The 25,139-nt window shown below is 42.9% G+C and overlaps 1 protein-coding gene across 1 annotated transcript in view; it reads left to right on the top strand.

Moving 5' to 3' along the window:
- KICS2 (KICSTOR subunit 2) overlaps positions 1 to 24,837 on the top strand; it is a 35,613-nt gene extending 10,776 nt beyond the window's left edge. Inside the window, exon 3 of the mRNA XM_066634384.1 lies at positions 23,566 to 24,837. Within this exon, the coding sequence (XP_066490481.1) occupies positions 23,566 to 24,382 (817 nt within the window). The 3' untranslated portion in view covers positions 24,383 to 24,837. The remainder of the gene's footprint in view (positions 1 to 23,565) is intronic.
- Positions 24,838 to 25,139: the final 302 nt, after the last annotated feature.

Below are 25,139 nucleotides of genomic sequence, written 5' to 3'. Positions count from 1 at the left end.
CCATTACTCAGTTGGGCTCGCCCCCAGCCCAGCAATCTCCCCCTCCCAACCCCCCCTGCACCTGCAGCCTCTATCTCCCAGTCTGAGCCCCATCCCAGTTGTGTCTACTCAGAAGTAAGCCCCCTGAAATGAAGTGGCTTGGATTGCAGCCTAACTAGTCTTGCCCCCCAACCCCTCTGGATCTGCCTGCACTGCCCCAAAGAAAATCCCGTCATGCATGCACCCTCCCGCCCCAAGATAAAAAATATATGCAATATATTTATACATATTTATTTATAAATTTATACATATACAAGATGGTTGATGCTGGATGCAAAAAGGTTGGTTGCAAAGTTTGCTGCAAGTAGTGGTGTGTGATTTGCACAGGTGTTTTTTGACTTGGCCTGCTGGAGACTTCTGCAGACTCTGCAGAGAAGGTTGGTTGCAAAGTTTGCTGCAAATAGTGGTGTGTGATTTGCACAGGTGTTTCTTGACTTGGCCTGCTGGAGACTTCTGCAGACTCTGCAGAGAAGGTTGGTTGCAAAGTTTGCTGCAAATAGTGAGTGCGTGCTTTGCAAAGAATTTGCATATTCTTGTTCCAGAATAAAATATGGCTCCAACACAGCAAACAAAAAAGAAGTGTAGGCAATACAGTATGGAATATCTGAAATATGGATTTGTACCAGCACCAAATAACGAGCAGCAACCAATGTGCCTACTGTGTGAGGGAGTTTTTTCAAATGAAGCCATGAAACCTTCCAGGCTCCTACAGCATTTGAAGAAAATGCACTCTGATAAAGCAGACAAAACCTTAGCATATTTTCAGTCACTTCTGGAACAATTACAGAAAAGGAAAAATATTGTAAATATGTTTGCTAGCACTTCACAGCAATCCAGTGATGGTTTGCGTCATCACTGCATCTCATTGCTAATTGCTAGATCTGGTAAGCCTCATACAATTGGGGAACAGCTTATTCTGCCAGCAGTCAGTGAGGTTCTGCGCACAGTTCTACACAAGTCACCCGAACAAATTATTAAAGCTATTCCACTCAGTGATAACTCTGTTCAAAGAAGAGTGGATGAAATGGCTGAAAATATTGAAGACACATTGTGCAACATGCTTAGAACAATAGAATTTGGTTTACAATTAGATGAGTCCTTTCTTCCAGGCAATCAATCTTTGCTTCTTGCTTATGTTCGTTTTGTCAAAGATGAAAGTTTGGTTCAAGAGCTGTTATTTGCAAGACAACTAGAAACAGATACAAAAGGGGAGTCAGTATTTCGTGTTGTTGAGACTTTTTTCCAAGGAGAAAGATATCCCGCTTACCAACATTCTTGCTTGTGCAACAGATGGGGCACCTGCGATGACAGGTCGTTACCGTGGCTTCATCAGTTTCTTGAAAAAAGCTGTACCTGGTGTGTTTACAGTCCACTGTGTAATTCACAGGCAACATTTGATCGCAAAAAACCTAAGCAGTCGACTTCACGAATCATTAAACACTATTATCAAAGCGATAAATAAAATTAAGGCACATGCTCTCAATTCTCGATTGTTTCGACAGCTCTGCATTGAGAACGATGAAGAGTTTGAACATTTGTTGTTGCACACAGAAGTTGCAACACAGAAGTGTTGCAGAAGAAGTTGTTGCAACACAGAAGTGTTGTTGCACACAGAAGAAGCTGTCAAAGGGAAACTGCCTGAGACGTTTCTATTCAGTTTTTGGAACAGTTGTTGAATTCTTCCAACAATCCTGTTCTCTCTGATGAACTAAGAAACATCAAGCATGATACCGCCTACTTGTCTGATGTATTCACAAAGTTTAACGAAGTTAATCTGCAACTGCAAGGAAATGAGATTAGCCTTATCAAAGTCAAATCTGTTCTCTCCACGTTTTGCTCTAAGTTACAGTTGTTCAGACGTAACATAGCCCGTCGTGAGCCCTTTCAGTTTCCGAGCCTCTCTGAATTGGAGGAGAAAAGCATACCAGACGATTACCTAGAAGTGCATTGTGCACACCTGGATGAGTTGCACAGAGACATGTCTGATAGATTTCAGGATCTTTTTTTGCTTCAGATACCAGACTGGGTGATAAATCCATTCCTAGATATCGGCAATGATGAAACAGGAATGGTAGAGGAAGAACTTATTTCACTCCAAAATGACATTGAGCTCAGGCCAAAGTTCAAACAGTCATATCAAGACTTTTGGTTACAAAAAATTTTTTCTGGCCGTATGATACCCTGCACTGTGGAACAAAGTTAAGATGTACTTCATTGCTTTCCCTACATCATATTTAGTGGAGCGAGGCTTCAGTGCAGTCGCCTACCTACTTTCCAAGCAAAGAAACAGACTGAACATTATTGAACGTGGGGATCTAAGACTTTTCCTTAGTTCCTTCCAGCCAGATGTTGATAAGCTGATATCTCTACACCAAATACATCCATCCCATTAAACTTGTGAAGACAACGTAGTTGCAGAAGAGATGCAAATTTAGCTTTTTAAAAATGTTATTTATTAAAAATGTAAAATGTTATATATTTAACTGTAAATACTGTTTACTAGATTTATTTGTCAAATACATACGCTTTTTTATAGTGTTGTATTGTTTTGAATTTGCAGTAGAGTATTAAGCAAAGAGGTGGGGTGTGCTAGGAATTTTTTCTGGGCCTCAAGGGGGCGTTAGCCCGAAAATGTTTGGGAACTACTGATCTAGAGTAAATCAGATTTTGTGCATCTGGCATGTAATTTGGTATAAGTAGTAGGATGTACATACCTTATGTCAAAACTAACTTTGACAGCTGGTCCCGCCCCTTTTTACCAGAAATCTCGCCCCTAAGGGGGTTCAAGTGACCCCTCAAACAACTTTCCCACTGCCCCCCACCACTGGGGAGGGTTTTTGGGACATCCCGTCATTTGGTTTGGCGGGAAAAGGAGCCCGCCAATGAAGTGTGGGAAAGGGGGTTCATGTGACCCCTCAAACAACTTGCCCCATTCCCCTCGACCGCTAGGGAAGGGTTTTGTAGCACCCTGAAATTTGGTTTGGTGGGAAAAGGAGCCTGCCAATAAAGTGTGGGAAAGGGGTTCATGTGACCACTCAAACAACTCACCCCGTTCCCCTCGACCGCTAGGGAAGGGTTTTGTAGCACCCCGACATTTGGTTTGGCGGGAAAAGGAGCCCGCCAATAAAGTGTGAGAAAGGGGTTCATGTGACCACTCAAACAACTCGCCCCATCGCCGCCGACCAATAGGCGCAGGTTTCATAGCTCTCAGACCACCGTGTGGAGCCAATGGGGAAAAAGGGGGGAGTGGGAACAGGTCCGGACATGTCCTTGTATTTAAGGCCCAGGGCCTTTGGGGGGAGGGAGAAACCCGTTTAGCCTTTGCGGTTGCTGTTATTTCTGCCATGGCCTCCCTTCTGAAAAGCTCACCCGCTTCGCCTTCTGAGATGGAGGCTCCCCAGTTGGAGTGCGAATCCCCTGCCGGGGAGGAGAGTGAAAATCATACTATGGTGGTGGTCAAGATGGAGAGCCCTGAAGAAGAGAAGGAGAACATGCTGCCTTCTGAGGGGAGGGGAGACCATGGACAGCCCTGAATCGCCTAACAGTAACGTGCTTAGATCAGTGTTTGAGAATCTTCCCTACCGGGCTTCAGGCTCTGAGTGATTGACGGATTCTCTTCCAAGGAAGAAAAGCCACTGCTGTGAAATCGATGTCAGTGGTGAATTTCGTAGGCCAATACCTATGGAGCTTCTTTTCAAGCTGGCTTGGGATGAAGAGACGGTGCGTTTTCCCCCAGCTGGCTGTGACTGCGGGTTTGCGCTTTTCCACTCAGTGTCCGAGTATCCTAAGGCCGCATCAATTAAGATTGCGCAGGTAACACTTTTACATTTATGGCTGATCCTCATTGCAACTGTATTAATGGACTAGAAATTAAGATTGTTTTTTTATATGTTTTTTAAAAGGAGAAAGAATGTCCCGGATCTCCAAACACCGGGAAGGTTCCAAAAAATCAAGAAGAAAAAGGCTGTACAAGTTTCCATGAAATTTTAGGCCTTCAGAACACCCGGGTGGAGCATTTCACCCCCAATTGCCACTCAGGCACTATGAAATCACTGATCAGAGCTACAGTGTATGTGATTCTTAAGCATTGCTATAAGGGGTATTTACTTGACCGCTGCATTGGATGTAAAATTAAATCCAAGGAAGAGGAAGCCCACTTTTGCAGACAATGGAGTAATTTTGATAGATTAGGATTGTTTGGAGTTGTGTGTAAAAGAATCTACCTGAAGGAAATTCTGAACACTGTGATTAATATAGCTTACAGTTTTCGGTTTTTGCATCTGACCGCCACAACCGTTGATTATATTTTAAGCCTGTTTGCTAGCATGAATATCTTTCCTGACCCGCTGGTTTGGCTTAATACATTGGTGGATGGGGAGGATTACACTTACCTTGACTATGTATATACCGTGGTTTCTAAAAAAAAGTATCAAAAGTTTCTTGCAAGAGGGCACTACTGTCTGAGTGTTCATGACAAGTGAAGGAGATGTAAGAAAACCTTTGTATGATTTTTTAAAAAATAAAAGAAAATGAAAGACCCACAATGTATGTTTTTTGAGGGGAGGAGGGAGGAATGAACCATTAGGAATAGGCTTTCAGGAACATGTCCGGGCATGCCAGGGCATGCCCCTGTATTTAAGGCCCCGGCCCAAGTGTAAAAAAATAAAAAAATAAAAATGGAGACTGTAGACGGGCAGTGCTTGGGTACAACTATCTATTTTTATAACGCTGTGGATCCCCGTAGTAATTCACTTGAATGGGGTACACACATGGATGATTTAATTGGAAAGGTCCCCTTGGAGAGTGAAGAACCAGAGCCATGTATTGGACCTCCAGAGGGGGTTTTATACAGGGGTAGTTCTCTGCCTGACAGCCAGGAAAGTGATGTGGATTCAGCACTCTATTGGACACAGTCCACGGTAAGAAAAAACCGTGTTTTTTGGGGGGGAGGGTTTCGATAGCGGGTACATGGGGTGGAGTGGTAATATTTTGCATTTTTCTTTTTTAAAAAAAAAATCAGATGTGGGAACTAGATGTTGCGCCACTAGATTGGTCGGCTGATGGGGATACCAGTGAAGATATCTGGAAAGTCCCGAAGAAGACACCGCAGTGGTGTCCGTGCATGTCTGTATGTAAAATTTTACGGGGGGAGGGGGTCTGAAATATAACTAGACACCTCGATCACTGAGGGGAAAAAAAATGTGTGAGACATGATTTTTTGTCTTGTCTAGGAAATTGAAGATGATTTTGGGCGCATGAATCTCAGTGAGCCGTTAGGCTGTTCGTGCTTCCCTAAAAAGGCGGAGGAGGAATGAAAATAACTGTGAAGAAGAAAATAAAACAGAATTACGTTATCTGATTGTGCGTGTTTTTGTGCTAAGTGGAGCCATGGAAAAGCAAGAGGAAATTTTAAAAAATGTATATTATACACCCAGGGCGGTCGGGAGCTTTGGAGGGGTAAACACGCTCTTTCGAGAGGCCAAAAAGCAAAGTAAATCTCTGACTCAAAAACATGTTCGGGACTGGCTTGCAGAGCAAGATGCTTACACACTGCACAAACAGCACCGAGTACGATTTAAGAGAAACAAAACAGTTGTTTCGGGAATGGGTGTGCAGTGGCAGGCTGATTTAGTGGATATGAAACAGTTTTCTAAGTACAACGCGGGATACAAGTACATTTTAACAGTGGTGGATATACTTTCCAAATACGCATGGGCCAGAAGCTTGAAAGACAAATCAGGCAGGCAGGTTGCATCTGCTTTTCAACACATTTTCAAACAGGGGAGAATACCACGCAAACTGCAAACTGATTCTGGTAAAGAATTTCTAAACCATACTGTGAGAGAACTATTAAAAAAACATGGCGTCCATCACTTTGTTACAGGGAATGAGGTCAAAGCTGTGGACGTGGAACGTTTTAATAGAACATTAAAATCAAGAATGTGGAGATTTTTCACAGCTAACAACACTTTTAGATACAAGGAAGTGCTACTGCGACTTATAAGCAGTTATAACCACACGGTGCACAGAACGATCAGGGTTCGACCTGTGGATGTGAACCACTCCAATGCCGGGGCTGTCTGGAAAACAGTGTACGGAGATTGGGTTAGAGGGGGAAAAGAGGTTTCTGTGTTCAGAAAAGGAGATCATGTGAGGATCTCAGCTCAAGGGGGTATTTGAAAAAGGTTACGAACAAAACCTTACCACTGAGATTTTCATAGTCGACCAAGTCAGCAGCAAGGGGAGAAGACCCGTGTACAGCTTAAAAGATTACGAGGGGGAGAGCATTGCGGGGACTTTCTATCTGAAGAATTACAGAGAGTGAGGGCCAGAGAGGATAGGATTTACAGGGTTGAAAAAGTTCTAGCTACGAGGGGGAGGGGTAAGAAAAAGCAACACTTGGTGAAATGGTTAGGGTGGCCTGACAAATTTATTAGTTGGGTCGCAGACTGAACTGTGTGAAGCTAAGTAGAGAAGGGGGAAAATGGCGGAAAACGATTTTTACATCACCCTTCCTAGCAACGCCTGTAATAAAATATTTGATCAGAACACCAGTGCTGCCTTCACGATCTGGCTGGTGCGCTCCCTGGATCTGCCGGGGGAGTGGGAAGTGGGGTTAGCGAAGATACAATACCCTCACACCTGGGACACACTCACAGATGATAGAAAGTTTCAAATTGACGATGGAAGGACAGAATGGCTATTCACTCTACGTAGGGGTTATTACGCTTCAGTACCTGACATATTGGATAATATGAACAAGGTAATAAAGAGTCATATAAATCCACCACCTGATACATCTCTGACCTATGATTCTGTGGATAGGAAGGTCTATCTTATTGCCCCGTTGCTTCACAAAATTGAAGCAGAAGCGGAACTGTCTCATATATTAGGGCTGGACACGAGTTTAACCACCAGAAAATCAACCTTCACTGAGAATATTACAGGGGGGTTTAGCACCCTGTACGTTTACACAGACATTATAGACCACCAGGTCGTGGGGGACTTTTATGTGCCTCTGTTGCGATGTGTTCCTATTCACGGTGAGAACGGTGAACAAGTTACAGTGACTTATGATAGACCGCACTATGTCGGCGTATGCAGGGACCATATAGACAGCATCACCGTGAAGATAAAGACAGACCAGAACAAAAACGTGTCATTTCGTTTCGGCAAAGTGGTTGTGAAGCTACACTTCCGTCCCAGGAAAAATAGGATACTTTAAAAAAACATGATCCTTCTAAAATGCTATGGGGACCCGGCCCTTTTTACCAACTATTACAGGGTGCAGGCTGGGCATGGACTTCAAGGATTTCATGGAGCGCCTATTATGTATGGAGTGGGGGTCGGAGGCATATTCCGAAGTCTTTTTCAAAAGGCAGTTCCCCTTTTGAGGAGGGGGTTAGAGATTATTAAACCGCACATTAAATTAGCTGCCCGCAATATTACCCGGGACGTGGTTGGAAACGTTTCTCAGGCTGTATTGAATAAAGTTATACCACAGAAGGGGTCGGGTCTGATGTATGTGAAAAGAAGAAAGGCGTTTAAATGAAAAGCATCACGAGCGCTGCTGACAGGACCACCCCGTACCTTTAAAAGAAGGGCTAAAAGTTGAAGGACTACACAGAAGAGAAAAGCTCGGAAGCAGAGGTGCAGAAAGAGTCCTCTCTAGACATATTTTTAAAAAAATGACCATGGCCTTTATTCACAGTTGCTCAGAAGAGTGTACAAAATCCGAACTAGACCTGTTCCAAATAGCTCCTACGCAGACCAGCATTGAAGGAAGCGTTTATGTGGAGGTGCCTCCGTTGACGGCTGTGACAGAGTCTTCATCATTGGAGTTTTTCATCGCGGGAAATGGGGTGGATTATTTGGATTTAAACAACACTCTACCTGAGGTGTAAAATTGTAAGAGGATGGGGTAACATTGATCGACAGGCAGAAGTGGCGTTGGTGAACTACGCTATCGCTTCCATTTTTAGTCAGCTGGATGTGACCCTGGGAGACAGACTCATCAGCCAGAGCAACAACTGCTATCCTTATAGGGCTTTCATCGAGTCTGTGCTAAACTACGGCGAAGACGCACTATCCAGTCAGTTCTCTGCAGGGCTGTTTTACAAAGACACACCTGGTGAACACGACTCAGTGGACCTGGATGGGCAAAACCAAGGGTTTATTAAAAGAGCGGGACTGACTGCTGAAAGCAGAAAAATAGAACTCCTGGATCATCTCCACGCGTACCTCTTTTTTCAAGAAAAACTGTTATTAAACATGGTGGACATGAAAATTAAACTTACCTGGAGCAAAGACAGATTCTGCATGATGACTGATGAGGCAAACGTTGCTACAAGTTGAAGCTTTTGATGGCGTCGCTGTTTGTAAAGAAGGTGAGAGTCTCCCCGGGGGTATGGCTGGGGCACGCTGAAGCTTTGCTTACAGCCACCGCCAAGTACCCCGTGGACCGTGTCAGGTCTCCCGGTGGGGAGTCGCGTTAGTAACCAGGAGAACCTGTTTCTGGGACAATTGCCAAAGATGGTCGTGATCGGCCTAGTGGACAAAGACGCTTTCAGCGGAACCTTCAGCAAAAACTCGTTTAACTTTAAGCATTATGACATCAAGTTTTTTGCTATTTACCCATCAGGGTACCAAATCCCAGCAAAGCCATTTCAACCAGACTTTCAAGAAGGAAGCTGTGTGAGGGAGTACATGAGCCTGGTGCATGCCTCTGGTAAGCACATGAAAGACAAGGGGCTGATAGTCAACAGAGAAGACTTTGCGAGGGGGTACACGCTCTTCGCCTTCGACCTGTCCCCTGACCAGGAATGCGGCAAGCACTATTCCATGATCAACGTGGGAAACCTTAGGGCAGAAGTTCAGTTTGCCAGACCCCTCCCGCAGACCGTTAACATGATCGTCTATGGGGTTTTTGACAACATAATTGAAATAAATAACCAGAGGAATGTTCTGTTTGATTATATGCGACATGGACACTCTGCAGTTAACGCGGCTGCTGTCTGTTGACCCCGCCACCTGTAAGGTATTCAAGGGAGTGTTTTCTTGTGACCAGCTTCCTAAAGCAAACCAGCTACAGAGACCCGCGGGACTGGTGGTCAACACGGACCCTCATGATTGCCCAGGAGAGCACTGGCTAGCTTTGTACCTGTCGGAAGAAAACCAGGTAGAGTTTTTTTACTCCTACGGCCATCTGCCAGACCATCCCCGATTCCCCGAGGCAATCATGGATTTTTTAAGAACATGTGGCCCTGTAACAACATATCAAGCAAAGCAAGTACAATACCCAGACTCTGCAACCTGTGGTTACCACTGTGTGTTTTTTCTGCGCTAACGGTGTAAGGGGCTAACTTTTAACCAGATTCAAGAACTATTCCGATGATTTGCTAAGGAACGACCGCATGGTACTGTTATTTGTAAAAAAGAAGCAGAACATGTCACGACTAGCCTCCCGGTTTTTTTATCAGCCCCAAACCTGTGTGTCATGTAGTAATTTTCATGGGCATGGTTTTCAATAAAAAAGATACTCGTTTCTGAGGGGATTTAAAAGAAAAAAAGTCGAAGCAGCATGTTTTTTTTTTTTTAAAAGTGCTTTTATTTTTTATAAGGTCAGCCACAGTACAGAACTAGATTGTCTCTGCTTTTTATAAGATCTTCTGGAAGCCTTGGGGGTATGTTTTATTTCCGTCACGGGGCTGGGGTTTTTCAAGTGGTCCAAAGAGGTCCTGTTTCCCGGGTTGCCGACAACCGTGGATGGGATATTTAGTTCAGCCATTGCCTTCAGAAAGACATCCCAACCCTTAGGCGTGCGCGCAGCTGGCAGCACGTGGATTTGTGTGATTCCTTTCACCAAGTCCAACATGTTGGAGCCAGGGATAGTTTCCCCTTTGTAAACAAAAGCCCCCTTTTCATTCCACGAAGAAACAGACTTGTTTTGCATCATTTTGTTTAGTACTATCTTCGCAGGGTTTTATATCTGACAAACTGTCCAAGACTTCATGATATACACTGTCTGGATCTGAAGAGACATGTGCTTTGGTAGTTGTCTCAGCCAGTTCTGCAGGCATTGCTGCTGGTAACGACAAGGTCAGATGTCCTTTTTCAGATTCCCCGTTTCACATGAGTTAGATATTTTTGAAGCAGAGCGGAATATTGTTTCGCCTTTTCATATTCCATTAAGTCCCTTCTCTGTAAAACATTTTGCATGTCAGCATCTAAGGAACTGAGGGCTGTAGTTCTGATGTTTTCTTCTCCTGGGGAAGGATTTTTCAGTTGCTCTAACTGGTGGCTAGGTACAAGGAACATTTTTTCAGCGTGTTCCATCAACGGTTACGTAAAAGCTCTGCGACTAGGGGGAGAGCTATGCTTAACAAGGGAGCTAGAAACCCTCCAGATTGATTTACCAGCTGCTTCTTTTTTCTTAATGATAGCCATTTATTACTCAGTTTTCTGATGAGGGAGCGGTTTTTTTCTCAGTTGAGAAATCTGACTGCCGGATAAGGGAATGTTACCTTTTAAAGTGTTGAGTGCAATTTCTGAGATAGCCCAGACGAGATCGTGAGGAGCCGAGCACAGAATGGCTTTTCTCTGTCGCGGGGGGGCCTTGATAAGCAGCTGTAAAAGGGGTAGATTTCTTCTCATGCAGATAGACATGTTGCCGTGAGGAGGATGCACTTACATTTCAACGCCCTATGGGTTAACTCACTTGCTTTTGTAAAGGGCTCCAAGTTTCTTTTTTTTCATATTGTAGACGACCGGCCAGTCTGGTGGGAAAAGCCCCGTCCTCAATCTGAAAGACTCAGGCGTGGAAGCATTTAAGTCAACCATCAGATACCCATAAGGTTTTGCGGTAGCATCCTGAAAACTCTCTAGAAAGAACTGAACGTTTCCAGGGTACATCTGGCGTACCAGTGTAACGATCTGTAGTTTGTCCCTGGGGTTTTTGAAGAGCACTATGTATTTTGCGTTTAAGGTAATGGTGCGATTGGATTTTCCCTGAAAGAAAATGTTCTGTGTGATGAAAAAAATATTTAAATTACGATGATGCACATACTTGGTAAAAACGTCAGCGATCTCAGTGCTGGAAGAAGCAGAGGCCATGAGGTCATCCATGATAACAAGATTCACTTTATTTGGGGGTAGTATTTCATCATCATTAAACGTCACAGGGAGCCCCTCCATAAAATGTATGTGGGGGTACTTCTGAAGGAGCTCCTTATACATAGGCTGCCAGCATGCATAACACCATACAATATTTTCAGGAACAACAGAGAGCACAGTATGCGCGTGATCCAACATGTTTTTTATAAAATACGTTTTCCCGCAGTTGCTAGGCCCTGCTAAAATGGCCGAAAAAGGGTGTTTCCACCGCACATCCATCTTAATACCCGTAAGGTAGAGTTCTGAAGTCTTTCAGAAGGACCCTCTTATCATATACGACCCTTAGCGTCTTCTTCAGACCGCCTGTTTCGATACGCCACATCTTTTTATTTCTCAGAATGCCCCTCTGCTGCAGAACAATTTCTTTAGACCCCGTTCCATAGTCCAGAACCATCTGTTTGAGACTATCGAAATGGACCCTTTCAGAATTCTGAGCGTGGAGCGTAATGCCCTTCACTCTCATGTAAGACCTCGCGGAGGACAGTCTCAGGCCATAGGTCTTTGGACCAGCTGACACAAACTCTGTGATGCGCTCATTTGGGGGAATCTCATTTGTCAAATCCCCTAAGTAGTCTCCTGGGGGGGTCGCCAGTCCCCCTCACGATGTACAAAGATCACAGAATCTGTGTCATGGTACAAGCACCTGTCACCCAACTGTTCCAGCAAGTTGTAAAGTTCTAATCGCGTGTATGCAGTTGTAAAAGCCCCTATTAGTACATTTGTTCTACCAGACCGTGTGTACCTGTCTGATGAATTTCTCCAAGACACAGTGACTGCCTCGTCGTCAAGAATTTCAAACCCTGAAATCTCATAGGCAGGTGAAAAGGCATACACCAGAAACTGAGTAGGGTCCCTCACGATGCTGCTGTTCAGCAAGTTAGAGCGCTGAGCAAATTTTCCCCACAAAGAATTTAAAAACAACTTTGCTATCTGGCACTTTGTGGGGTTCACCGCGATCTTTTGGGGGCGTAATTCAATGCCCTCTTTTTCACGATAATCAGAGATATATTGTTTCTTTTTTGCCTCATCCGTGCACCACGAGGGATAGCCCGTGGCTTCTTGTTTCTGACGTAGATGCATTTTAATGTAACCAGAAAACAACTCGTCAGATTTGCCAGGAAAATCCCATATCTCTGAAATTGCCAAGACCCTGTACCCCTTTTCCAGGGCTTTCATCATCTCAAAAGTGCACCATGTGCCTATGATGACGCGTTCCTCATCAGAGTGACGGCAGGGTTCCTGCTGGCTCGTTTCCGCACATTTCTGGCACAAAGGGAACATGAGCTTCCCCCTCACCCTAACCGGTAATACAGGGAAAAAGAGTCCTCTCGGGGGGAGCACTTTCATTTTCACGACACCAAAATAGCAAGACAGGGACTTAAAGTTCTTTGTGATAATTTCAGGATGCCCCAAAGGATATTTCTTTGTTTTGTTTACATATGGGTACAGGCTCGTGAAGTCATAATAACATATTTCCTCCCCCTCTTTGGGCTTGTAATAGAGGGTAATGGCGTTTGTTCTCCCACCAATCAGCGCATCTCTAGGTTGCAGAGGTTGCAGAGGGTTTATTTCAGACAGAAACGCTTTAAGTGCTGCATCACCAGCTAACATTTCCCTCCATTCGTGTTCCCAAATGGTAATGATCTCAAACCCCATATCTTTGATCTCATACTCCCTACGCTTGGTCTCATAATAAAGCATACGGTAGGTTGTGTTCCTGAGGGGGTTTATTTCCGTATCCTTGTAACAAATGGGACAGCCATGATAAAAACACCCGTAAAATTCAAAAGCTGCCTGTTTGCCCCCAATCACTGTGTAGCCATCCAGATAATATTCTCCTGCCCGAAATTCTCCCCCTTTCAAAGTGTGTCTGATCTCGATGGATTTTTTATGCTCCAGATACATCAGCCATTGTATAGCCGCAGAGGAAAATCGCTTTTTTATCAAGTCGTAGTTGTCCCATGGTAGAATAGCGATGGCATTGCTTTCTAAAAACATGTATCTAAACATGGCCATTGCGATGCTAGCTATGGTTAAGTATTGAAATGGATCCAGCCCGTCCCTCCCTCCCGATTTAGTCATCCGTAGGATTTCATCCCTGAACAACGTACAGGCCTTCCTCAATATTTTTACATCCTGTTGGCAGTAATGCGCTAGCTCTTTCTGAGGATTAAAAATGCTGTTCTTATTTTTCTCATACCACGTGAGAAAATCTTTTTTCTCATCAGGCATCATGGTGTCATACCCGTAAAATTTCGGGTGGGGGAGAGGGCCTTCGTAATCCCAGTTTTCAGCAGTGTTAAAAAAGTGGGGAAAATATCCTTTACAGCTCTCAAACCCCAAAGCCTTGGGAAGTTTCCCAAGCTTCATGGGGAGGAAGTTTAAGCTGTTGATAAATTTTCAATTTTTTCATCGTCACGCACAAAAGTTTACCTCCCTGTACAATAAGTTTCACATCCATCCTTTCCTTCACCAGCTGGTTTAAGATAAAGTAGCTATCATACCCCTTTGCATTGTGTGCCAAAAAGGTGAATCCTTTGAACTTTGGGGAGATAAAAGTTGAAATGAAGTCTGAAAGACAGCCTTCGCCCTTAAACTCCCAAGTTTTCCCTTTCTTTGTCCCCATCGCGTATATATAATTGGGAAAGTGAATTCCTGTCTCCTGAGTACACTCAAAGTCAAAAAAGATATACTTGTCTGAAAGTTCAGGTTCCCTAAGTGGGGGAATGTAACAGAGATGGTCAGGTAAAGGAATACTGAGACACTCCAAGCACTTCCGTGGCTTGCATTTGTGTCTTTTAGCGACATAACCTCCACATTCTCCACACAGCCGTTTAAAAAAACAGTCAATCTCCTCTTTGGCCGCTAATTTTTTATGGATATTTAAACAGGCCCGAGAAGGGCATATCAGTCTGCAGCTTTCACACCGCACCTCCACCTCCCTGGTACACTGCCTCCGTAAACAAAAACGACAGCGAAACCTACAAGTGTGTGTATGAGCATAAGGAGTTCCACAGATGGAACAATAATTTCTAGAACCAAAGAATCCTTTCATGTTTAGAATACCATAATAATGCTCATTGTGTAGCAGTAGAAAGTAGGACTTATCATTTATAAGTGAGCCTGATCTGAAGATTTCCCAGCCTTTATCACCATGTAGTACAACCCCTATATTCGCTTGTAAATACCTTTCAAATCTCCTCAGGTCTGATAGTAGTATTTTTTTATCAGGGGCAATCCCAACTGCTGCATACAGCTGTCTTGCCATCTGTAATAAATGAAAATCAGTATACCCTTGGCCATTTATGATTGCTAAGAGACCGCCCCCAAAGCAAAGGTTGCTGTCCTCATTATTCAGGTCAACAAGGTGTTGTCTTTTCTTTTCTATGATCTTGCTATAAAGGACAGTGCTTAGCACTCTTTGGCCCCTTCCACCCCTGTTTCTGATAACAGAAACAATGAGACGCAACAGACCATGGAGATGAACTTCTGCATTGCTCTGAATGAGATTCCCTATGTTAGCAAAAAATGATGCAGCGTCCAGAGCATTGATGTGTCTCCTCAAGGAGAAGAGGGGGTTATTTAACCCCGCTCCTTCAAGACGCAGTTGTACTAAATCCCCCGGATCTATTTCGCTACGTAATTCATCCATTAATTCCTGAATGTTATTTCTTATGGCGTGTTCAACCAACAGGGGGTGACTTAAACGCTCCAGGTTTACAAAGCGGAAGGAAAAAGTGTATCGGGAGATAGGTAGTCTCGGAGCATGCCATTCCCAGCGCCCCTCCCTTTCCAGGTAGACTCTTGGTTCAGGCTCCTCCTCCTCCTCCCCCCCTGTAGTGTTCATGGTGGAATAACCGCTATCGGACACAGCGTTTGGATTGGAGGAATAGCCACTATCAGAATGGTCTTCAACCATATCAGCACCTGCATCTGGTGTACGAACAGGTGACCCCTGGGGGATGGGAGAAAGCCCTATAATCATCCTCTGAATCAGAGGAGCCCTGTAGGAAGTGTGGGAAGCCTGCCCCAACCTGATTCACCCCTGCATCTGGTGGAGACTTGTGTGGTGTCTGGCTCAGGTCCCCCTGCAGACTATCAGGATAGATGTGGAAGTTTTTAATATTTTCTTGAAAAGAAACAAGCATCTCTTTATCAAGCCCCTTCCCCTGAAACGAGCACCACTGTTTTTTTAACTCTGAATTCCAGTCGCTAAGCTGAGCTGAGAAATTTCTCTCCTTCTCAATAACAGAATTCATACACTGGTTCAATAATCCACCCAATTCAAAACATTCATCTGGGTCAAGGTTTCTGGTTTTCTTCTGTTTTTTCTTCAGAGCAAAATCTTCAGATTCACTTTCAGACAAGGCAGCAACATGACGCTTCTGGTCAGGGAGCGGTCTGCCAGTAGGTGTGACAGTTCCTAGAAGGAAAAGGCATAATTTTCTTTTACTGAATGGGGAGACTGCATAACTGAAATAGGCAATTTATTATCATAAGAACAGACCATAGGCCCCCACATAGTCCTGCGACCTGTATCTCACACCAGGTAAAAAAGAGAGTCCCTTGCCTAGTTTACTTCTAAAATCCTGGCTTGTAACCCACAATGGATTTTTTTCCACCAATCCCCTCTTAAAGGCATCCAGTCCCAAGGAGTAAAGAAATATTTTTTTGTCAAATTTAGTGGATAAATTTATACAAGTCGTTACCTTTCTGGTTGACAGTAGTTGCTACATTAGAAGTAGAAGGCCCCCCAGCAGCTTTTATTTGAAGAATATTTTGCACAGGCCCAGTATTTCCTGAATGTAGAAAAAACTATATTTTAAAATCATTTTCTTTTAAAAATCTGACATTCTTAGGAAAAAAGAGGCATCAGATTACCACACCCCAACCCAATATTAATTTTATTTTTTAGTTTATACAGGCTGGAAATGGAACAGCTGATACCTTTCTGATTTCCCGCTGTTGAGGTACTAGGTCTTGGTGACATGGGAATGTTTCTTTGGACCACATTACCAGGTGCTGGAGGCATTGGCCTTGGATTTTCTGAATGTAGACAAACCAAAATTTAAAAGCGCTAGAAAATAGTGGCATAGGATTTCCCATCAAAAATATTCCTATTATGTAATTTATACAGGAAGTTACATTTTTTGTGACTGTCCAGAGCAGGTAGTTTGGACGTGCTAGGCTTTGGACTCAATGGAGATTTTCCTTGGGGTCCATTAACACCTGCGTGATTTTGCACAGGCCCAGTATTTCCTGAATGTTGAAAAACCAAAATTTTAAAATCAGTTTTCTTTTTTTAAAAAAAAACTGACCTCCATAAAAAAAAAAAGGCCTAGAATTACCTCCTCCTGTGTAGGATTTTGGTGACCCTCTGGCAACTAAAAGAAAAAAGGAAAATCTTTTTAATTTTTTATTGTTATTAATCAGGTTCATTACCTCTTTTAAAGATGCCTGAACCACCATCACATCTGTTGGTAAGAGCTGTATCAATAATTCCTTTAGCTGAAATTATCAGAAATTTAATTTTATATTAAATGGTTATAAATGTGGAATAAAAAAGGGGAGCAATAACAGAATTTTTACCTCTTTTGAATAGAGCTGGAGAAGATTCTCCTTCAAAAAAGAAATAAAACAGTAAAAATAATTATGGATTATGTAGGATACACAGTTTCTTGATTTTTAAATAAAATATGAGGTAAAGTAACACAAACCAGAACTGGTTGCTGAGTATAAACCATCAGAACTGGGGGGTTTAATCTGGTACTTGAAGATACTGCACCAGTTACTTTAAAAAGAAAAGGAAGGCCACGTTACTGGATTTTTAAAGAAACTCTAGAAACTTATTTTTTAAAAAAAATATAGGCACAGTTTTACCTTTTCGAAAAGTGAATGCCTTTTCCTTACAACCTGTAAAAATGTGGAAAATCAAATTTTAAAAATAGGCTTGATTATTCAGTAACTTTCCAGTTAAAATGTTATAGGCCCCTCTTACTAATTTTGCCATCTGACATAGCAGGGCCTGCTTGAGTAAGTGGATCTGAAAAAACATAAAAGAACCATATTTTCTTTTTGCTTGCTCAGTTTTTATCTTAGAAAGGAAGATAAAAAATTCAACTGTGCAAATACCTGGTTTAGCAGTTGATTGCTGCAGTGCCCCCAGAAACAGCACTAAATTTGAAACAGAAGAAGGCATGTAAATGTATCTTGTACTTTTAAAGATTAATAGGATGCTATTATTTAAGATGATTCTCACCATCAGATTCCTGTGAATTTCCATCGTCGTCCTCAGACATTCCACCACGGATCAAACAATTTTATATTTTTTTGCACTGTACACCTGAAAAAAAAGACATACAGACATAAAAGATTCTGACATACAGATAGATAGAAGCAATATTTAATTTTATCAGATTCACATACATGCCCCACGCATACAAATTCCAAGGCAAAGGAGAGAGAGCTAGGATTTTTTAAAAACTCCTGTCATTACATAACCCCTGAGCATGCACAGAATAAAAAAAAAAGACATCAGACCCCACAAAAATCCAGACATTTTGTCCTAATAGGATCATACACACACACACACACACACACACACACACACACACACACACACACAGAGGCAAGTTTTCACACAGGCATGCTGGCTGGCATAGTACAATCATACAAAATTGTGTAGCCAGCGATATAGGTGTAAGATTTTCTCAGACCAAGAATGCCCCAGAGCACTTGCAGAGTGAAAAATACAAACCTTGAATAAAAGCAGTCTGACATACAGATAGATAGAAGCAATATTTAATTCTATCAGATTCACATACACGCCCCACACATACAAATTCCAAGGCAAAGGAGAGAGAGAGAGAGCAATATGCTTACCAAATGAAAGATGTTCTGACACACACAAAAAGGTGTCCCCTTTTATAGGAAAAATCTCTACCCCTCACATCTGGACATTCCAATTAGTTTTTTCTTCCCAGGCCTATACAATAAACAAAAATGTTGGTAAGTTAGTATGTTTTTATTTTCACACCATAAATCTTAAAAGAAGTCATGGGTGTTGGATGTTATACACGTAAAAACCAGATACAGATTCTGTTCTCATGTCAAAGTTTTGAAAAATTTCCAAGTTATTGGAATGCAATAGTCCTGGATTAACCCCAGTTTTTGACCTGTGTCTGGTTTTTGCGCGTGGAAAAATCCAGACACATGTCAAAAAAGTTTTGAAAAATTTCCAAGTTATTGGAATGCAATAGTCCTGGATTAACCCCAGTTTTTGACCTGTATCTGGTTTTTGCACATGTAAAAATCCAGACACAGAATATGATTCCCAGTCTCATGGAATATAAAATAGCTGAAATTGTTTTCCCATATAGAAATGTGTCTGATCAGCTTCTGATTTTCAGTCCTTTTTTTGGTGTAACCCCTATGTGAGCAGGTTCTATTCTCCCATGCCCCCCAGGCCCATGTCTTCTAAATTCATTTGAATTAATCCCCCTGTAAGCATCAGAACAGTCAAAAGTTCATATAAAGAATATATTTTTTATTCCTAAACATGCACATTTTAATAAGCAAACCCACATGTCTTCTACATTATGTTCATTTTTCCCTAGCATGCAAGACCTGTAATTATTTTTTATTTCCATACATACATACCATGTATTGGCAACCTTCAGTCTCGAAAGACTATGGTATCGCACTCTGAAAGGTGGTTCTGGCACAGCGTCTAGTGTGGCTGAAAAGGCCAATCTGGGAATGACAATCCCTTCCACACCGGGAGCAAGTACAGTCTGTCCCTGGTCTGTCTCCCTGGCTATGGGCCTTCCTTCTTTGCCTCTTTGCCTCAGACTGTTGGCAAAGTGTCTCTTCAAACTGGGAAAGGCCATGCTGCACAGCCTGCCTCCAAGCAGGCCGCTCAGAGGCCAGGGTTTCCCACTTGTTGAGGTCCATCCCTAAGGCCTTCAGATCCCTCTTGCAGATGTCCTTGTATCGCAGCTGTGGTCTACCTGTAGGGCGCTTTCCTTGCACGAGTTCTCCATAGAGGAGATCCTTTGGGATCCGGCCATCATCCATTCTCACGGCATGACCAAGCCAACGCAGGCGTCTCTGTTTCAGCAGTGAATACATGCTAGGGATTCCAGCACGTTCCAGGACTGTGTTGTTTGGAACTTTGTCCTGCCAGGTGATGCCGAGGATGCGTCGGAGGCAGCGCATGTGGAAAGCGCTCAGTTTCCTCTCCTGTTGTGAGCGAAGAGTCCATGACTCGCTGCAGTACAGAAGTGTACTCAGGACGCAAGCTCTGTAGACCTGGATCTTGGTATGTTCCGTCAGCTTCTTGTTGGACCAGACTCTCTTTGTGAGTCTGGAAAATGTCTGGAACATACATACACATAGTCTGGAACATACATACACATAGAACAATAATAAGCATCCCCCTTCCCTCACCCACATGTCTTCTACATTATGTTCATTTTCCCTAGCATGCAAGACCTGTATTTTATTTCATACAATCAGATATTAATAAATCAGCCCCACCCGCTCATCTCAGATAAAACCAAAAAGATTTGGCTTTGATCACTCTTTCAACAGAAATCAAAAATACGTGATCTTGCGGTTGAAGCAATTTACCGGCTATTTTATGGGGTTCATATTCAAATTTATATACATGATCCAGTAATGACATAACATATTCAGGAAATTCTTGCTTCATCTAGAGACAACCTAATTAAAATGCAATACAGATACACGTGTGCACCAGGCATGCAATATCCAATTTCTTCATAACCCTGCGCAGCATGTCTCGAATAAACTCCTGAGTCCAGTCCAAGCAGACGTGGGCGTCCTGGTTTGGGGCCTTCGTTCGACATCCCTCACAGGACACTTCAAGAAATTTTGATACACAATACTTCACAATGGTGAACAAACTTGCTCTCAGCACACTCTGTGATTCTCTGCCTTGTCTGTGATGTCAGATTTTTGTTCTGTCTGTCCAGCGGGAGAACCCCTAAAATGTTCCGTAACGTTTTGAAAGCGTCTTGCTTCACATCCTTCTTTGGAATAGCCTACAAAAAAACACACAAATAAGTATTTTTGATTTTACATTTCAGGCAACACACTCACGTATGCACTCAAGCACAATGATTTACCTCTGCTTCAGTTTTTCTAGGTACAGGTGGTTCTTCCATTGCAAATTGGTAAACCAGGTTCAAAGATGGAAACGGTAACACGTCATCCTCCTCATCCTCCTCGTCATCCTCATAGCGCCTACATTTTTGCTTCTTCTTCATAGGTGCCTGTGGTAGGCTTTGAGAATCAGTGGATCTGTCTGGGGTCTCCGGCTCATCGCAGCTCTCCATCTTGAGCAGTTTGCGAATGTAGTTTTGAGAATCCACGGGTCTGACCGGGGTCTCCCCCCTCAGAAGGCGGCACGTTCTCCTTCTCTTCTTCGGGGCTCTCCATCTTGACCACCACCATAGTGTGATTTTCACTCTCCTCCCCGGCAGGGGATTCGCACTCCAACTGGAGAGCCTCCATCTCAGAAGGCGAAGTGGGTGAGCTTTTCAGAGGGGAGGCCATGGCAGAAACAACAGCAACCGCAAAGGCTGAATGGGTTTCTCCCTCCCCCCGAAGGCCCTGGGCCTTAAATAAAAGGACATGTCCGGACCTGTTCCCACTCCCCCTTTTTTCCCATTGGCTCCACACGGTGGTCCAAGAGCTATGAAACCTGCGCCTATTGGTCGGCGGCGATGGGGCAAGTTCTTTGAGTGGTCACATGAACCCCTTTCCCACACTTTATTGGCGGGCTCCTTTTCCCGCCAAACCAAATGTCAGGGTGCTACAAAACCCTTCCCTAGCGGTCGAGGGGAATGGGGAGAATTGTTTGAGGGGTCACATGAACCCCCTTTCCCACACTTCATTGGCGGGCTCCTTTTCCCGCCAAACCAAATGTCGGGGTGTCCCAAAAACCCTCACCAGTGGTGGGGGGCAGTGGGAGGAGTTGTTTGAGGGGTCACTTGAACCCCCTTAGGGGCGGGATTTCTGGTAAAAGGGGGCGGGACCAGCTGTCAAAGTTAGTTTTGATATAAGGTATGTACTTTCTACTACTACTGGTATATCCCTAGAACCAGTTGGATCCAATATTTAGTTAGTGAACATGAGGTGAGTGAAATGAGAAGAAGCTGCAATTCATTTGTTGTATAGTTGTGCACTGACACTGTAGATTCTTAAAAAAAATAGTGAAAATATCTTTGATGATGATGATGATGATGATGATGATGATGATGATGATAACTACAACAACAACAACAACAACTTTATTTTTACCCTGCCTTTCTCCCCGAAGGGACTCAAGGCGGCTTACATTATAAAAACATAATTTAAAAACAAATAAAAACATATTAACACATTATAAAAAACAGCAGTCAGAGTAAAAATAGTAAAAAGAGCATAGAGCAGCAGTAAATCATAAAAGAATCAGGTCTGTAAAAAATATAAAAGATGTTAAAAAGGCCGAGAACTCAGAAGCCTTGTTTAACAGAAGGGTCTTCAGGCCTCGCCGAAAGGTCTCAAGAGAGGGAGCCATTCTTAAGTCAAGGGGAAGGGAGTTCCATAGTGTTGGTGCCACTACTGAGAAGGCCCTATTTCTTGCTGCCGCCCCACGTAACTCCCTAGGCGGCGGCACTTGTAAAAAGGCCTTCTCTGAAAAAGGCTGACTAAGAGGACGAGCCGGATTGTACAGGAGTAGGCGATCTCTAAGATACCCTGGTCCAGAGCAGTATAGGGCTTTAAAGGTCAATACCAGCACCTTGAATTGGGCCCTGAAACGAATGGGCAGCCAATGCAGCCGCTGGAGAAGCGGACTGACAGAGTCGAACTGCCTACCTCCAGTAACCACATGGGCCGCCGCATTCTGCACTAGTTGCAGTTTCCGAACCATCTTCAAGGGCAGCCCCACATAGAGCGCGTTACAGTAATCTAATCTCGATGTCACCGAGGCATGGATCACCGTGGCCAGGTCAGCACGATCCAAGTACGGCCGCAGCTGGCGCACCAGCCGAAGCTGAGCGAAGGCCCCCCTAGCCACAGCTGCCACCTGGGAATCCAGGAGCAGCTGCGAGTCCAGGTGGACCCCCAAGCTGCGGACCTGCTCCTTCAGAGGGAGTGCAGCCCCATTCAGCGCAAGCTGATAGTCCAGCACCTGCATCGAGGATTTCCGAACCAGGAGAGCCTCTGTCTTGATATGGTGTGTACAAAAAAAAAAATTCTGGGGATAGACATCACTCAGGGTGTGCACCACCTTTTGTAGGCTGCTTATAAACTTCTAATCATAAACAACTCATTAGCTATAGTTTTTATCTAGGTAAATGTAAAAACTTTAAAAGAAGAAAAGGACATAGGCATGTATTGATTAGAATTCCTAAAACGAAGCCTGTGATGTTTCCATTGCTACCAAAGTCTAAACTGGTCACAGGACAGGTTATAGAGAGAATATTTTTTTTCCAGATGGGTTAATTAAACAGCTGTTTTATATCAGTGTAAATTATATCATTGCGGAAGAAGGGAAGCAAACTTTAGGTGGTCTGAATAAAAGATGAAATGTAGAAAATATGGCAAAGCGAAATTCAGTCTTTTCCATTTCAACTTGCTAGTGCCTGCTGTAAAAGAGCCTTGTCTCTCATGGTATAAAGTGGCATCTGTTAAGAGCCTCATCTTTGTGTTCTAGCTAGAAGCTGTTCTGAATTTATTTGTGGTGTGGTTACTAATTTACTCACAGTAGGAGATGTGAATGATCTGTTTATCCATATTGGCAATTAAGCTTGTTATGTTTGGATAAGATCCCTACAATATTTTTTGCCATACTATGATTGAATTGCCTAGTCCATGTGTGCTGCATGTTTCGCTCTTCTTGTTAATGTTCTTTTTGCTTCATAATGTAAAGATGACTTAATTGGGAAGTTGCAAACTAAAATATGTTGATTGCTTTGACAGGATGGATCTTTAAATGTCCATAGTAATCAAGGCATACATCACTGCATCTAATTATCTAATACTGGGATATCGGCCAGTCTCAAGTGTGCAAGTGGCTCTGTATTTGGGGCCAGTCTCAAGTGTGCAAGTGGCTCTGTATTTACAAGTGGCTCAAGTCTCAAGTGCAGTAGCTCTGTATTTGGGAAATTGGGGCATTGCTACTTGAATTTCATTATGTTTTTCCTGTTTACTTGTGTAGCTAATAAATTGCAACTAACGGAATGTTTCTAGAAATAACATTTTGTATTCACTCTTTAGAATTGTATATTCTGTAGGTCAGCTTGGTACAAGATCTCTCATAAGTACTGAAATGCTCTTTTCTAGATTTCATCATCCAATTCTTAGTCCTCTTGAATGCAGTTTCCAACTAGAAGCAGATGTCCTTACTCATCTTCTGAAGGCTCAGGTGCAGATTTCGGAATGGAAGTTCCTTCCATCTTTGGTCAACTTGCACAACGCTCACACAAAGCTGCAGAGCTGGGGACAGATTTTTGAGAAGCAACGTGAAACCAAGAAACATCTCTTTGGGGGCCAGTCGCAGAAGGCCGTGCAGCCTCCACACCTTTTCTTGTGGTTAATAAAACTCAAAAACACGCTTCTTGCCAAATGTAGCTTTTACTTTCACGAAGCACTTAGTCGACAAACAACGCCATCGGAAATGAAAAGCTTGACTGCAAAAGCCAATCCTGATTATTTTGGGAAGATTTCCAGCTTGATCAGGAAATATGATGCTGTGAATGTTTCTTTGATCTTTGACAACAGGGGGTCAGAAAGTTTTCAGGGACATGGTTACCATCACCCCCATTCCTACAGGGAGGCCCCAAAGGGTGTAGACCAGTATCCAGCAGTGGTGTCTCTGCCCAGTGACAGGCCTGTGATGCATTGGCCCAATGTCATTATGATTATGACTGACAGGGCTTCCGACCTCAACGGTTTGGAGAAAGTTGTCCATTTCTATGATGACAAAGTTCAAAGCACATATTTCTTGACTCGTCCTGAACCTCATTTTACTATTGTGGTTATTTTTGAGTCTAAGAAGTCTGAGAGAGACTCTCATTTCATTTCTTTTCTCAATGAAATTTCACATTCCCTTAAGAACTCTAAGGCTTTTGCAAGCCTAAAGCCTGGATCCAAAGGATAAGAGTGTTTGTCATTGTTAAAACAATATGTTGAACTTCAGGGAAACAGCTGCAGTTTTCCAGAAATACTGTGTGTGTTATTTTTAAGAAAAAAATGAATTATTTTAATATTAAGTATTTAATGTTAAATATTAGCATTAAATTTTTTTGGACTGAATGATAAAGTTGAGTGGGAGGGTTGTATGAAAACTAATCAAATGTAGTGCACTAAAATTATTCAGGATTTTTTGCTCAGCTGCTGTATTATTTTTTTAAGTTCACCTCAGTGGAATATATGCACTTTATCTCTGCTGGTCACTTAGAATCTGCTGGAATTCTGGTTTGAAAGGAATACAGGGTGTGGATGTCTTTTCCCTGTTCTTCTTTCTACACTTTCTTTCCATACTTTCCTTCTATTACGAAAATACTCTTCAGTCATATGCACAAGAACTTGGAAGCAAATAATTGCAATAAAGGAAATGCATCATTAAAAATACTGTTATTTGGCAACTTTAATTTAGCTTGAAAAAGTAATAGTTCTTATAGTCAAACTTTCATCTAGAAAGGTTTAATTTCCTCAATTAAGATTCCAATCCTGAACTTGGGTAGTTCTCTTGAAATTCTGACCCTTGTGTGTGGTTTAAGAATTGGAGATATGTATGTAAGCTGACCTTGCTATTTTAAGGCCGCAGCTTTAGTGAAACAAGTGTAGGAGTCGATGGCCTTACAATTTACGTTTGATGATCATTAGAAAGCAATATCGAGGGGTTAGGAATTAGA

This window comes from Tiliqua scincoides, chromosome 7 (assembly GCF_035046505.1).
Source record: "Tiliqua scincoides isolate rTilSci1 chromosome 7, rTilSci1.hap2, whole genome shotgun sequence".
NCBI lineage: Eukaryota > Metazoa > Chordata > Lepidosauria > Squamata > Scincidae > Tiliqua > Tiliqua scincoides.
The sequence above is the reverse complement of the archived record's forward strand: the minus strand, read 5'-3'. Positions and strand labels throughout refer to the sequence as shown.